The sequence below is a fragment of the Zea mays genome, chromosome 6 (genome assembly GCF_902167145.1).
Source record: "Zea mays cultivar B73 chromosome 6, Zm-B73-REFERENCE-NAM-5.0, whole genome shotgun sequence".
In the NCBI taxonomy this organism is placed as follows: Eukaryota; Viridiplantae; Streptophyta; class Magnoliopsida; order Poales; family Poaceae; genus Zea; species Zea mays.
The window spans coordinates 73,878,123-73,894,250 of NC_050101.1; the positions used below are offsets into that span (position 1 = coordinate 73,878,123).

A 16,128-nucleotide genomic window follows, 5' to 3' on the forward strand; every position below is an offset into this window, starting at 1 on the left:
TGTTGATCTTGATGTGGTTGTATTGTGGCTCCACACTACTTTAATCAACTCATCTGGCCACTTTCCTCTGGGCTGATTGAAGATTAGTTTTATTATTCCCGTCATTATAATGCCATTTGCTCTTTCTACTAGCCCGTTTGACTCCGGATGCCTAACTGATTCAAAATGAATCTTCGTGTCAATTTAGTCACAGAAATTCTTGAACGTTTCAGCATCAAACTGTGTTCCATTGTCCACAGTTATAGCCTTCGGCACACCAAAGCGACAAACAATATTTTGCCAGAAGAATTTCTGGACTGTAATCGAAGTTATTGTAGCCAAAGGCTTTTCTTCAATCCACTTAGAAAAATATTCTACAGCCACCACAACATATTTCAAATTACCTTGCGCTGGTGGAAGTGGGCCTAACAAATCCAGGCCCCATCTTTGCAATGGCCAAGTAGGCTGTATTAGCTGGGTGAGAGATGAAGGTTGCTTCTGGTCTCCTCCATATTTTTGACAAATTTCACATTTTTGAACTAGGTCTGCTGCATCTGAAGCTGCCTTCGGCCAGTAAAAATCCTTGTCTAAACACTTTTCCCAGCAAGGGCCTAGACCCAATATGAGATCCACACAGACCTGCATGTATCTCCTTCATTAATTCAATACCTTCAGCTCTGGATAAACACTTGAGGAGTGGAAAACAGACTCCATGTTTGTATAATTCCCCTTCTATTATCACATACGGTCTTGTCCTTGCTTCCATTCTCTTATTATAAGCTTCGTCATCTGAAAGACAATTACCTTGGAGGAAAGATATAATTTCAGTCCTCTAATCTTCACTGTGTACTGGGAAAATTGCAAGCACTGCTCTCTCCATAAGTTCAACCGAAGGTGCTTTTATTGTCTCAAAAAATACTTCCGAATGTAGTGGGAGCCTTTGTGCCGCTGACTTAGCTAACAGATCAGCATGCTCATTTTCCCCTCTTAGAATATTCTTGACAGAAAATCCTTCGAAAGAAGCTTCGAGCCTTCGAACTGTGTCCAAATATTTTTCAAGCTTCGAGTCTCTGGCCTTGCTACTTTTGTCAATATGACCAGAAATGACTTGAAAGTCAGTTTTAAGGATGGCCCTTCTTATTCCCATTGCCTTTAACTTCCGAAGCCCCAATAGAAGTGCTTCGTATCCAGCAATATTATTTGTACAACTAAAGTCAAACTTTTGCTGCATAACATGTTCTGACTTTAGAAGGGGCAACTAGGACAGCAGTCGCTCCTGCACCGAAGGTTCCCCAGGAACCATCACAAAACACTGCCCAAGCTTCAGCGTCTTTATTTGTTTCTTCTTCCTGAGCCCCTGGCGTCCAATCAGCGATGAAGTCTGCTAACGCCTGTGACTGAATTGAGGATCTATGCACATAGTCAATACTGAATTCGTTAAGCTCTACAACCCATTTTCCAATCCTTCCAGTAGCTTCTCTGTTCCTCATTATGTCCTTTAGAGGCTCTGTTCCTCATTATGTCCTTCAGAGGTTGTGACGAAGGAACGATTATGTGATATGCTTTAAAATAATGTCGAAGCTTTCTGGAGGCCATTAACACAGCATACAACACCTTCTCCAATTCTGTATAATTTTTTTTGATAAACTTAAAACTTCGGAGACGAAGTACACTGGAGCCTGCTTTTTGATTTGGCCATCTAGCTTCTCCTGTACAAGAGCCACACTAACTGCAGAGTGCAAAGCTGCCACATATAAGAGTAATGGAGCCCCTAGCGAAGGTGGAGTTAGTGTCGTTAGATCGATCAAGTATTGCTTCAACTCTTCGAAAGCTTTTTGCTGAGCTGGACCCCATTGAAAAACTTTGGCTGACTTCAGTATTTCAAAGAATGGCAGATTTCTTTCTGCTGATCTGGATATGAATTTGTTTAATGATGCTAGTCTTCCTGCCAGTCATTGGGCCCCCTTCTTTGTGCTTGGCGGCTCCATCCGAAGGATAGCTTCAATCTTGCTCGTGTTGGCCTCAATTCCCTTCGTTGATACCAAACAACCAAGGAATTTGCCCTTCTTCACCCCAAAAACACACTTTTCTGGATTTAACTTAAGGTCAGCTTGCCTGAAATTGGCAAATGTCTCTTGCAAATCAGCAATGTGATTTTCTTGCTTCGTGCTTTTTACTATGATATCATCAACATAGGTCAGTACATTACTGCCTATTTGAGAATGAAGGACCTTGGTTGTCATTCTGCTAAAACTTCCTCCAGCATTCTTGAGCTCCTCAGGCATCCGAAGGTAGCAATAGGTGCCACTGGGAGTTATGAAGCTAGTCTTCGGCTCATCTTCCTTCTTCATCCAAATTTGGTGATAGCCTGAGTAGCAATCCAGTAGACTCATGAGCTCTAAAGAAGCTGCTGCATCTACTAGAGAGTCTATTCTTGGCAATGGGAACTCGTCCTTTGGGCATGCCTTGTTGAGGTCTGTGAAATCAATACACATTCTCCATTTACCATTGGCCTTCTTCACCATAACAGTGTTGGCTACCCATTCTGGGTATTTCACCTCTTTGATGACACCGGCACTAAGAAGTCTCTTTACTTCGTTCCGAGTACCTTCAGTTTTGTCTTCAGACATCTTCCGAAGCCTTTGTTTTCTTAGCCTGAAGGATGGATCCACATTGAGTGAATGCTCAATAACATCTCTGTTGACACCACAGAGATCATTGGCTGACCAAGCAAAGACATCTTTGTTGTTGAATAAAAATCTTAGCAAAGTCTTCTCTTGCTCATCAGATAACTGAGACCCCAACAAGTACCCTTTGTTCTGCTATATCTTGACATAGAAACATAGGCTTCGGCTGATCTGCCGAAGTAGCCTTCTCTCTTTTGTATTTGTACTGCTGACAGGCTTCATCTGCATCTATGTTATGGATTGCTTTTGAATCTGTCCAATTTTCTTCGGCCCTTCTGGCAGCTTCTTGACTCCCATGAACAGTAATGAGTCTTTGTTTCGAAGGTATCTTCATGCATAAATATGCTGGATGAAGTATTGCTTCGTAGGCATTGAGTGTCCCTCGACCAATGATTGCATTGTAGGGGTATTCCATATCAACAATGTCAAAGATAACTTGTTCAGTCCTTGTGTTGTGGACATAGCCGAAGGTAACTGACATTGTGATTTTACCAAGTGCGACAATCTGCCTTCCTCCGAAGCCACAAAGAGGGTGTGTAGCATCATGAATCTTGTCTTCTGGCTCTTGCATCTGTCTGAAGGCCTTAGCAAATATGATATCCATTGCAGGCCCGTGTCAACCAGAACATTATGGACCAGAAATCTCTTGATGACATAAGATATGACCATAGCATCATTGTGAGGGTAATCTTTGAGCTGAAGGTCCTCCTGGGAGAAGGTGATTGGGATGTGAGACCATTTGGACTTGATGAAGGGTCCCTGCACCTCAACATGCTGCACCGTTCTCTGCGCTTCCTTCTTCTGCTTCTTGTTAGCCGGCTCTGAACTTGAACCGCCTATTATCGGGAGCACCAGCTTCGTAGCCGAAGGTGCTACGACTTGGTTGTTGAACGAAGCCATCAGCTCAAAAGTGGAAGTGAGTTCACCGGAGGTGGGGCGCCAATGTTGGGGGACTTGTTCTCAAATTCTATGAGTTAAGAATAAGGCAACACAAAAGAGGTTAATAGTTAATGCCCTTCGTCCTTCGAAGCATTATTTCCCTTAGGGTATAACGATCTTCGGACGAAGGTTATGAAGGACATACCTTCATCATCACAGTATATGTTAATGAAAGAAGAAGCATATAAAATATGAGAAATAATATAAATAATCATATGCCATCATTAATATATCTTTATTATATCATCATGGATGAATAAGAACAATATTGAATTACATTTGTACCTTCGACTTAACAGAAGACAAAAGTACAAGCGTGACGTACGAGCGAATACAAGCCAGCGTGAACAGTATGGGAGTACTGTTCACCTATTTATAGGCACGAGACGCAGCCCGATCAAAATTAAATTTATGTCCTCGACAACTAGTTACAATCATGACACAAATTATCGTGGACCGATTGGTCTTTTCCTCTTTAAGTCGGTGCAGCTCTTCGTCTCAAGGTATGTCGCTATGTCGAAGCTCCCTGGATGGTAGCTTCAGCATGCACCTTCGCGTTGTATTTGCTTATGTGCTGATATTTCGAAGGTGTTTATTTTTAAAGAAGCTTCGGCGACGAAGCAGACCCCAATAACGATAGCCCAATACAATTCTATTTAAAACCAATCGAACTATGCTTACTTAGATCCACGAACGGACAGTGCCCGCTCGATTAAATTGGTACGATCCATAACGAGTCGGGCCGTGTCGGTACGGACGGCCCATTAGCCACGTAGAGTCGACCCGCCGCCCCGTTGTAGCCCCGGTCCCACCTCGCACGCCCTCAGGCCTCGACATCCACTGCCTTCCGTTCGTCTCAATCCCCCGTCGCATTCCGCAACACCTGCTCCTCGCCCCCTTCTCTCAGAGGCGACGCCTCGGGCGCTCCTACCCTGCCCCGTCTCCGGTCCCCCCGCGCCGTCGGCGAGGCAGCCGGCCGTCACAGAAGCCCGATCCGGACCCCGCGAGGTCAGTTGAGATCCCTCTTCTTCCTGCTCCTCCTCCCGCCGCTAGATCTGCTCACCTCACCACACCGATTGGCCACTTCCGATCGCCGCGCCGGTCCTCGACACCGCCGCCGCTGCCGTCGTCGTTCTGGAGTTCGGGCCTCCTTCGCTCGCGCGTCTACGCGTGGCTCCCATGCCAGATCTGTTTTTTTTCTGGTCGATTGCCTAGTTTTGGAATGGTTGCCCTGTTTTGAGTTCTCTTCTCACGGAACGGTTTGGATGCTGTGTGGTGTTGGTGGCTAGGTACGTTGGTAACTAGTTATCTGGATCAATCATTGCTCGTGCTGTGTTGTAGATGAGTAGATCGCGTCTGCGTCTGTTGTCCATATCGTTGTGTGCGTGGGCCCCTCGTCTCGTCATATCGAGATTCGCTCGTTTATTCAGGTGCTGCGAGCATGCAATTTTGTAGTTGATATGTCGCTACATAAATCAGATTTTAGAAACAACATCCAGGTAAAAATTTTATCCCGGGAATTTTCTCCACGCCTCCTGAGTGAGAAGAAGAGGCAGCCAAAGAAGGCCGAAGGCTATAAATAAACACTCTTGGTGTCTGGGCACCAAATGACTAGATTTATTCATGCCAAATTTTACTTTCGTGGAGCATTTGTCTCCACTCGATTCAATTCCTCAGAATGTTTAGATGCCTAGTGATGATGTTTCTTTCCTGAAATCACATTTACAGGCAATATAAATAGGAGCCTTTGTGTGGAATCTTTTCCGGGATCAATCAATTATAATCGTTTGAACTGAAGCCCATGCCATTTTTATTTGGGTAGTTGAGACTCACAGTAGCATTCAACATGCCAGCATGAATTAGTTAATTTTATTTGGATCACATATTCACATGTATCACAGAGTCAGTAGTATTCTTGTGTTCTTCAAGCAAGTCAACCCAGAGAGCTTTTAGTCATAAATTTGCAGTGGTTTGGTTCATCTATTCTTTGGTTATGCGCCATCAGAGATCTGTTTTTGTATATTCTATCCAAATGTTCCTTTCTAATTTGCTTCTATATGTTTATGCAACCAAAAGTTTTGTTAAACTTATTCTATTTTATTTTCTTAGGATTTTTTATATAGTTACAAAGCTCTTAATATTGTTTCCTCATTTATCAATTCAGAAATCCTTGTTATACCTGATGGCTATGATTGATGAGCCTCTTTATCCAATTGCTGTACTGATTGACGAGCTCAAGAATGAAGACATCCAGTTGCGTCTAAACTCCATTAGAAGACTTTCAACAATTGCACGGGCTCTTGGAGAAGAAAGAACCAGGAAGGAGCTGATTCCTTTTCTTAGTGAAAACAACGATGATGAAGACGAGGTGCTTCTTGCAATGGCTGAGGAATTGGGTGTGTTCATTCCGTATGTTGGTGGTGTAGAACATGCTCATGTTTTGCTCCCACCTTTGGAGACATTGTGTACAGTGGAGGAAACTTGTGTCCGTGATAAAGCAGTTGAATCTCTGTGCCGTATTGGTGCACAAATGAAGGAAACTGACATTGTCGACTGGTTCATTCCAGTAGTAAAGGTAAGAGGTTCATTTATAGAAAGTATTTGGTGTAATGTTATTGTAAATAAATATTCCGCCATTGTTACTGCATTTAGTATTTGTTGATGTGCTTTTGTTGGCTCAAACAATAAAAACTGTATTTCATGTCATATGCACTATTTATCTAATTTTCCTTTACCTTACTTGGCTAGTTCACTGCTTAGATGTGGCAATTATTTTCTCCACTTCCCATGCTTTAGTAATTTAATGTGTTGTACTGATAGGCCTCTTCATTTTGTTAGATGTAGTTGGCAGTCAGCTACGCTACATGGGTCAGATCGGCCGTGTTAGCGTGGTGTGTGTGAATCACCACTGTAATGGGCCCATCCCAGCCCATGTACTTATCTATTTATAATACAGCCCCCTACACAATTAGGGTTAATGTTTCCAATCTAACAGGCAATATGAGAGGCTAATTGGGTTTATGATTAGAGATACGATTGCCACCTTTCTTAGGCATCAGGTAAGCCTCTATATAAGAATATGAGATGTATGAATCAAAGGCAATCAAGAATTATCTTAGAGACCCTCGTCTACTCTTGGGCCTTGAGATTGGGCATCACCATCCTTGGCGTGCTAAATATCAGTGTTTGGTTTGGCATCCATTCACTCTCGTACCGTCAACCCCTGTGTTCTGCACATCTCCATAATCCAGGACTAGCAAAGTGCCCTTACATTGCTACGATTTCCATTTATACTTGAGTAGAGAATAAAAGCACAAAAACATGTGTTCTGTTGGCCAGGTAGGTGTGAGTGTCGGTTTGGAGCAAACAATCATGGTCCGAATCCCCATTTGTACATAATTTTAGCTTTTTAATATTTAAATGTGGGGGACCACGATGACTGTGGGAACTGGTGCTTTATATAGTAGATAGATAGAGATGCGTTACACTCGAGTACTCGACCAAATAGCTGTTGAGTCAAGCAGCATTTTTCTACATGCAGTCATTGTTTTGCTTTCTTTACCATGTGCACTGTCAACTGATACTCTAATATTTCTCTGTTGTAGCTTTGCATTTGCTTGAACTTCAAATGACATTATAATATGCAAAACATTGATTGGTTAAGATGCATGGTTTTCTGAGTATAGCATCTCCTGCTATGGTACCATACGATGCCATACTACATGCCTTTTCATACGACTACAGTTTTACCAATTCATTTGTTTAACCTTCAGTGTTTATTATTAGAAATACTTGTGCATGTTATTTCATGTTATGTTCTACTAGTACTTACAAGTCCATCCATCAATTTTAAACTATCCATGTTTTACTCTGTTCAGAGGCTAGCAGCTGGAGAGTGGTTTACAGCTCGCGTATCGTCCTGTGGTCTTTTCCACATAGCCTATCCAAGTGCGTCGGACCAATTGAAAACAGAATTGAGGACTATCTATGGTCAGCTATGTCAGGATGACATGCCTATGGTCAGAAGAGCAGCAGCATCAAATCTTGGAAAGTTTGCAGCTACAGTTGAACAGAATCATTTGAAGACAGAAATAATGTCAATATTTGATGATTTAACCCAAGATGGTACATTCTATATACAGTTTCAATGAAATGTGTTGTGTTCCTCCGTTTGTTTCTTGCTTCTTGCACTGATTATTCCCTGTTATTTGTCCTTTTTTTCGAGATAACTGATTGTGTATCATTTTTCTCTAAATAGTTTCCCCTATGCTTCTCTGATTATCATTGGGGCCTGAAATTTGAAAGAAAATTTTAAATATTTTTCTCTTTCATGGCAAAAAAGTCTTACAAATTTGAAATCTTTTTTCGTGATGCTCGAATATCTTTGTCAGGGCCTAAGGAGGATTAGACAAGGATAGACAAGGATTAGACAAGTATAGTTAGAGATAAGATTAGAAGATTAGTTGAGATTATCTAGGAAGGTTATCGGTTAGTATTTGTTGAGAGTTTTTAGGAGAGTTTTGAGGAGATGAGGATCTCTAGCTAGATAGGGGCGGCCAGCTGGCCTATTTATGTAATCAATGGATGGGAAATAAAGTAGGCAAGAATTAGAAGGGAGAAACCCCCCTCTTGCTCGGCCGTGGGCAGAGGCCCCCAGCCGACGTTCCTGTCCATCGACACCCCTCTCCAATCCCTCACCGATCTAGCGACCATAACAATCTTAAAGCCAGAATTTTCTCTGAAAAGCGCACTACAGCAGGCCTAAAATATACATGTGTTTTGGAACAATTTATTCATGATTGAATTTGAATCATTGGGTTAGTGTTTGCATATAGTCATACGCATTTGGGACATCATTAGGACTATGTCTAAACCTGCTGGTCTTTATTTTCAGATCAAGATTCAGTGCGTCTGTTGGCTGTTGAAGGCTGTGCTGCCCTTGGTAAATTGTTGGAACCACAAGATTGCGTAGCACACATTCTTCCAGTCATTGTCAATTTCTCCCAGGTACATTGCTCCCATGTTGGACCCATACATCCTGCAGCAAGTAATTTGCTTTCTTTGTCTGGAAATATTATTCCCCAGACCCCACCCGTGGGAGCTTCCAGCACTGGGTCTGCCCTTTTTGTCTTGATATATTATTGGAAGACATGTTTGTAGTTGCTAGAGGTTGATAATTTCTTAGTTTTGCAACTTGTTGCAGTTAAGTGCATCACCACTAACAAATGCTACTTGCTTGTACTCTTTTGTTTAGGATAAATCATGGCGTGTTCGTTATATGGTTGCCAATCAATTATATGAGCTCTGTGAGGCTGTTGGCCCTGAGCCTACAAGGTATTATTTGTCCTAGCTGAATTCAACCTATTATTGCAGGGAAACCATGTGTCTGAATTCTTGAGTATCATGTAAACCCATAGCCTTTTCAAATGGATTAACTGTAAATCTCTGCTTTTGGGATTAGAGCTGATTTGGTGCCTGCCTATGTTCGCCTCCTTCGTGATAATGAGGCTGAAGTGCGGATAGCAGCTGCTGGAAAAGTAACTAAGTTTTGCCGCATATTAAATCCTCAGCTCTCAGTCCAACATATTCTTCCATGCGTTAAGGTGGGGGCAAAGCAATTATTGAACACCATTTCGTTGCTATTTTTCTTCTGAGTGAATTAACTCATGCCAAGTGCATCTACAGGAATTGTCATCAGATTCATCCCAGCATGTTCGTTCAGCTTTAGCCTCAGTGATTATGGGAATGGCTCCTGTACTGGGAAAGGTGATATCAGTGATGCAAACATGTGTTTCCAGAATATGGTGTTGACAACTGTTGACATTCCATGTAAGCTGATCATCTCTTCTTTGGCAGGATGCTACCATTGAACAGCTTGTTCCAATTTTCCTCTCTTTGTTGAAAGACGAATTTCCTGATGTTCGACTTAACATAATCAGCAAACTTGATCAAGTTAATCAGGTCAGTACCATTTTTTTTGTTATTAGATTTATTTGCCTTTTCCTTTCTGTTTTAGATTTTTAATGTAATCTTTTATAAGCTAGCTAGCCATTAGTATGCTAGATTTTTTTAAGTTGATGTCCTTGAAAGCCTTGCCTTTCTCTTCAAAATTATCTGATGATTGCTGATTTTTGTTTTGATCTTTCAGGTTATTGGAATTGACTTGCTATCTCAATCACTGCTACCAGCAATTGTAGAACTTGCAGAGGATAGGCACTGGAGAGTCCGGCTTGCAATAATTGAGTACATCCCATTGTTGGCGAGTCAATTAGGTGTTGGGTTTTTCGATGACAAGCTGGGGGCGCTCTGCATGCAATGGTTGGAAGACAAGGTTTGTATCATTAGGGTTATGTCAAAACAGTATCTCTTTGGAGCTGTCTCCAGCGTCTTTATCTTATATCCTTGAGTGCATATTGGACTTTGTAATGTATTGACTAAAATTGTCAGTTTAACTAACTAAAATTTGGATTTCAGGTCTTTTCAATCAGAGATGCTGCCGCTAACAACTTGAAGCGCCTTGCAGAAGAGTTTGGTCCAGAGTGGGCAATGCAGCATATAATCCCTCAGGTTATTTATATACTATCTCAATACCTTATATTTCCTACAACTGTGCTGTGCATAATATAATCCTTGATGCTAATTTATTTATCAACAGTAGCTACAACATTTGTAAATGTTAGCTATCTCTAAAAGAGGAGTAAAATTCATTATTATCTCCAAAACAATTGTCCAACCCCCCAAAGATAAATTGTCATTGTTGTGATGGCATGGGGTTTCTGCTAGTCTTTACAACCCACTCGCTTGTTTTCCCAGGTGCTGGAGAAGATCAACAACCCACACTATTTATACCGCATGACGATTCTGCAGGCAATCTCCTTGCTAGCTCCTGTCATGGGTGCAGAAATCACCTGTCAAAAGCTGCTTCCAGTCGTCATTAATTCTTCGAAGGACAGGTGTGTGACTAGAAGAATGTTAAAGAAAAATCTAATCTTGTCAGTTTCTGAACAACATGGTCTAAAATTTTTCAGGGTTCCCAACATCAAGTTCAATGTTGCGAAAGTACTACAGTCACTTGTACCGATCCTCGACCAATCTGTGAGTTCCTCAAGCTATTCCGCCCACATGTTACCAACATTTTCGAAGAAGGCGGTACATCTGTATTTTTCATGGTATTGGGGAATATCATCAGTGCTTACTCCGCAGGTGGTGGAGAAGACCGTGAAACCGTGCCTCGTTGAGCTCAGCGAGGACCCTGACGTCGACGTAAGGTACTATGCAAACCAGGCACTGCAGGCGTGCGACCAGATGATGGTGTCAAGCTAACTAGCCTTTGTGTCAAGTATTTAGAGAGTTCGATCGATGCTCCATAGTCCAATTTTGGATTACCTGTAATTTGGCCTTTAGATTTGAAGAGTTGTTTGTGTCTAGCCTCGGTAACAGATAAAAACGGACGGTCCTGATCCCCTTGTTCGTTTGTGTTAATTAATGTTGTAATTGAGCAGGACACAACGCGTTGCTGTGTGTGTTTGCGTTTACATGGCAGATTGAACTTTACGGTTTGCTTGCGCTGTGCGATGCTGCTGGCCTATCTACCCTTCGTCAATCATCACGTGTACTAGCGCGTAGTGTGGCCGTAGCCCACCAAGTAAGGCCTTATTCGTTTAGCATATTCCTTGCCGGGATCAAGGCCAAAACCCTATGGATCTCCCCTGGAAAACATACCGGCCCATGAGAAAATAGATGTTCGGTTAAATCCTGTGTGGGCTGCATCTCGGTCTTTTCTCGTCGCTCCAGCTTGGGAATCAGACCTGATCTGCGAGGCCCCGCCCCGACGGCAAGAGCCGCAACAGAGTCAGCACAAGGCGCGTGCGTGAAGGGCAAGCCACAAGCGTCGATGGCGGCGTCAGTGGCACGAACACAGGATTCCTCTCTCCGTCATCGATCTCCTTCGGCGGTGGCCTTCTCACCGGTATTCTTCTTTCTCTCTCCCTGTCTCAACTAGGGCGTTTAGGGTTCTTGCGTCTCTTCTGATCCACCGGTATTCTTCTCTCTCCCTGTCTCAACTAGGGCGTTTAGGGTTCTTGCGTCTCTTCTGATCCAACTGCTTAGGCGGCGACGAGTTCTTAGATCCAACCCAGCTAGTTCTTAGATCCAATTTCGAGGGACCATCCCGGCGGCGCTGGCCAAATGCTCAGCGCTGCTCCACCTGAGCCTTCAAGGGAACTCGCTTAATTCGCTTCGCTCCGCCGTCGGCCGAAGCGCAACGTCCCTCCAAAGCGGTGAGCCGCCCCTGAACCGGCTAACTGCCCCTGAACCGAGCATGTGTTTCCCTGCTGTCAGCTCAGCTGCGAGGAGTAGTAACCGGCCAAGGGTACACGAATAGTTGCATCGAGAATAAACATTAGTCTCTTGATTGATGTTACCACGACACGAATCATAGGAGAATAAACATTAGTCTTCGCTCAGCTGACTCACTATACGATTGCAGACTGACTAATTGGCCAATCAATCAGAGCAATCGGTTTTGGCCGGCATGGCCTGCAGGCTTGGCGGAAGCGCTAGCTAGCCTTCGCTGGTTCGAGTTGGCTTATGCGAGAGCGGACAGTCGTAGAGAGCGGACAACGGGAGTGGTCTGAGTATTTTTGTTTGGTCACAAGACGCATCAAGATAGCCTGTAGCCTTTGTTTACTTGCTCAAGGTATCGAGATTACAAAAATGAACTATTGTCCAGGCTCAGCTTTAGCAGATTGTTCTATGCCTTGTTCTACAATTACATATTCTTCCTGTTTGCTGTTGCTATGTAAAAAAAGATGGTGATAAACGTAATGCAAGGCACTATTTTCACGGGCCATGGCATAAAGAAACAAAGTTCTTGACTAGTCGAAGTACAATTACCTTCATTAAACTCTATGTGATATTTATATATCATGTATATAACTAACACATGAGAATACCTTAATAACCCCGCAATGTTTCAGTTTAGAGTACATATATTTACTTGTACTTGTCTATATGTATTTCTAACAAAAATCTATTATATTTCTAGATTATCCTTGCACTAGTTCGAGTTGGAGAAGACGAACTTCCACCGTCTTAGGACCCTATACCCTCTCCTTTAGGTACTTGTTATATCCTAAATGTTCTTTATTACATCATGTTCTATTTTTGTTGGTGTTTATTTTATTTTATGAATTTCTTTTTAGTTAGCAATGGATGTTGCACTAAGAGATCACCTTAGACGGAGGAGAGATGAGGAGGATGATGATATGATGCTGTTTTTTTTTCCTATGCTACATATATTGGGTTCTAGTTCAAACATAGTAAGGGAGAAGAAGCGAAGGCATACAACAAAGTTAAGTGGCGAAGAACATGTTCATGAGTTGCTTCAAGGTCATTTGAAGAATGTCGGGTAGCGTTCAGGATGGAGCCTGAAATTTTCAAATCGTTGGCAAGTTATCTTAGAAGGGAGGGGCTGGTTCGTGATACAAGGATTAAGGTCGAGGAAAAGCTAGCATTCTTCTTATACATGCTCAACCATAATGCCTCGTTTGAAGACCTAATAGAAGAATTTGGGCATAGTGGTGATACATATCATCGTCACATAAAGCATTTCTTTGACCTAGTTGTTCCTACCCTCTCTAAGCAATTCCTGAAGCCACCAAATCCTAATCATGTCCATCAAAAAATTGAAAAGAATCCTAGGTTTTATCCCTACTTCAAGGTGATTACATGGACTATCCTATCATATGTCAATAGTTCTTTTCCTTCCAATGTTTGCAAAATCACATGTAGTTTTTTCTATGTAGAATTGCATTGGCGCAATTGATGGCACTCATGTGCCTATATCGATATCACCAGATAAAGCCGCTCCATTTAGGAATAGGAAGGGAACCCTTACTCAAAATGTAATGGTAGCGTGTGATTTTGATCTCAATGTAACTTTCATATCCACTGGGTGGGAGGGGTCCGCGACGGATGCTAGAGTTCTCAGAGCTGCAATGAATAGTGGCTTTCAAGTGCCCCTGGGGAAGTTTTATTTAGTAGATGGCGGTTATGCCAACACACCATCTTTCCTTGCCCCATATCGCAGAGTCAGGTATCATTTGAAGGAGTATGGGGCAGGTCGTCGAAGACCACAAAACTACAAGGAGATCTTCAATCATCGCCATGCAGTGTTGAGGAATCATATTGAAAGGGCCTTGGGAGTTATAAAGAAACGCTTCCCCATCCTTAAGGTTGCCACGTTTCACAAAATAGAAAACCAAGTGAAGATACCGGTAGCAGCTGCCGTGTTGCACAACATTATTCGGTCTCTCAAAGGAGATGAACAATGGTTAGAAGTGTTGGGGGCCTTCGGATTCCGAAGGTCCTCAAAAACATGATTTAACAATGTTTTTGGAGTAAAGTACATTAACAGGTATCTTCGGACTTGGATCAGAGCCACGGTAGGACGAAGCACAAGGAACACGAAGGTTTACGCAGAGCCGAAGCTGTGTGTAGAAGAGCTTCGGGAGAACGGCAGGAAAGGAAACCGACTTAAAGATGAAAAACCAGATTAAACCTCGAAGAATTATCATAGAGTTATTGATAAATGTAAAGGGCATTAATGTAATTTTGCATGGGCTGCGACCCGTGCCTATAAATAGGCGAACAGTATCCCCGTACTGTTCACGCTGATTTTGGCATTGGCCTTTGCGTCACACTTGTACTTTTACCTTCTCACGATCTGAAGGTACATTTGTAATTTGATATCATTTCTATTCTGTCATCATAATAAAATAGAAATGAGTTGCCAATAATTCATAACAGTTCATGTTAACTTATATGATTCATATGATCCCTTTTTCATTATTATATTTTATGCTGATGAAGGTACGTCCTTCATAACCTTCGTCCAAAAATCATTATATCCTTAGGGAAATAATGCTTCGAAGGGCGAAGGATATTAACATTTAACATTTTATGTTGCCTTGTTCTTAATTCATAGCATTTGAGAACAAGTCCCCAACATTGGCGCCCACCTCCGGTGAACTCACTTCCATTTTTTGAGTCTTGAACGCTTTCGGCAAGCATCACCTTCGTCATGCCGCCGAAAAAAGCTTCAGCGACAGGGGCCGGTACTTTACAGCCGCTGGATCCCAATCAGGATGTCCTTTCTCTTAGAGAGGCCCGAAGCCAGAAGAGGAAGGCTGTTAGTCCAACACCTCCGGAGGATGACCTGGATCAGGAGATTCAAAACCTGGAGATCCTTCAGCAACAGGTGCAACGCAAGAAGGAGAAGATGGCTCGTCTAGCTGATCTTCAGAGACAGATAGACGAAGCTTCCGAAGAGGTCCGTCATCTTGTTCAAGATGATCAAAGCCGAAGGCCTCCACGCAGAGAGCTTCATCAGGAAGGCTTCCACAATGAGGACGACTGGTATGAAGATTTCCATCATGGAAACTTTGCTTTTGATGATGCTTCTCCTCTCTCAACAGAATTGCAGGCTACACCATGGCCCCAGTTCTACAAGCCACCACAACTCCCCATGTATGACGGTCATACAGACCCCAAGCAATTCCTGATGAGCTACGAAGCAACGATATCTTCGTATGGTGGCAATACGACAGTCATGGCAAAATCTTTTGTCATGGCCGTCAGGAGTGTTGCTCAGACTTGGTACTCTTCTCTTCGGCCTGGGACAATCACTTCTTGGCAGAAATTGAAGGATATGCTGATAACTAGCTTTCAAGGGTTTCAGACGAAGCCAGTCACCGCTCAGGCTCTCTTCCAGTGTACCCAGGACCATGAAGAGTACCTTCAGGCGTATGTCCGAAGGTTTCTGCGCCTGAGGGCACAAGCGCCGACAGTGCCCAATGAAATTGTCATTGAGGCCATGATTAAGGGGCTTCGGCCGGGACCATCAGCGCAGTACTTTGCCAGGAAGCCACCACAAACGTTGGAGAAGCTGCTCCAGAAGATGGACGAATACATTCGAGCTGACAATGACTTCCGCCAAAGAAGGGAGGAAGCATTCAGGTTCTCTAAAATGACCAGGGGCTTCGGAGGAAGATTTCACCCGAGGCATGTTAGGTCAATCCATAACTCTGCTCAAACTGATGATCGAGGGAGCCAGCAGCAAAGGTCACAACACTCTTCACAAGCTTCGGCCCAACAGCAGAGTTCCTTTCGGCCGCCAGCGCCAAGGGGCAGAGGCGCCAGGGGCTTCGGGGGAAGGTTTGGAGACCAGCCAAGAAAAATATATTGCCTATTCTGTGGTGAAGACAAGGTCCATACTACCAGGATGTGCCATGTTACCATCCAGAAGCAGAAGGAAATAGCGGAAGCAGCAGCACAACAGAGTCAGCCGAAGCAGGTCATGCATACTGCTTCGTATCACTCACCTTATATTCCAGAATATGTAGGCAACCACCCTGCAGCTTCTGTTGCTTCGGCGAGTCAATCCCAGGCATCCTGGCAGCAACCTCCACCGCCACCGCCGATCCAGCGAGGACAACAGCCAGAAGGGAGTCAGCACAATCAT

At 43.3% G+C, this 16,128-nt stretch overlaps 1 protein-coding gene across 3 annotated transcripts; it reads left to right on the forward strand.

Annotated features, from left to right (window-relative positions):
- The first annotated feature begins 4,349 nt into the window (after positions 1-4,349).
- Positions 4,350-11,165, forward strand: LOC732740 (Serine/threonine-protein phosphatase 2A 65 kDa regulatory subunit A). Of its 3 annotated transcripts, none has more exons than XM_008650108.2 (13): positions 4,350-4,613; positions 5,770-6,180; positions 7,484-7,730; positions 8,500-8,612; positions 8,860-8,939; positions 9,067-9,208; positions 9,291-9,371; positions 9,462-9,566; positions 9,754-9,936; positions 10,080-10,172; positions 10,419-10,558; positions 10,634-10,700; positions 10,809-11,165. In XM_008650108.2, exons 2-13 carry the CDS (start codon positions 5,788-5,790, stop codon positions 10,926-10,928), a joined length of 1,764 nt encoding a protein of 587 aa, XP_008648330.1. In that variant the 5' UTR covers positions 4,350-4,613; positions 5,770-5,787; the 3' UTR covers positions 10,929-11,165. The 3 variants fall into 3 exon arrangements, with proteins under 3 accessions (XP_008648330.1, XP_020394800.1, NP_001105839.1); NM_001112369.1 differs by having other exon boundaries at positions 4,472-4,613; positions 10,821-11,114; XM_020539211.3 differs by having other exon boundaries at positions 4,404-4,613; positions 10,634-11,165.
- The last annotated feature ends 4,963 nt before the right edge of the window (positions 11,166-16,128 follow it).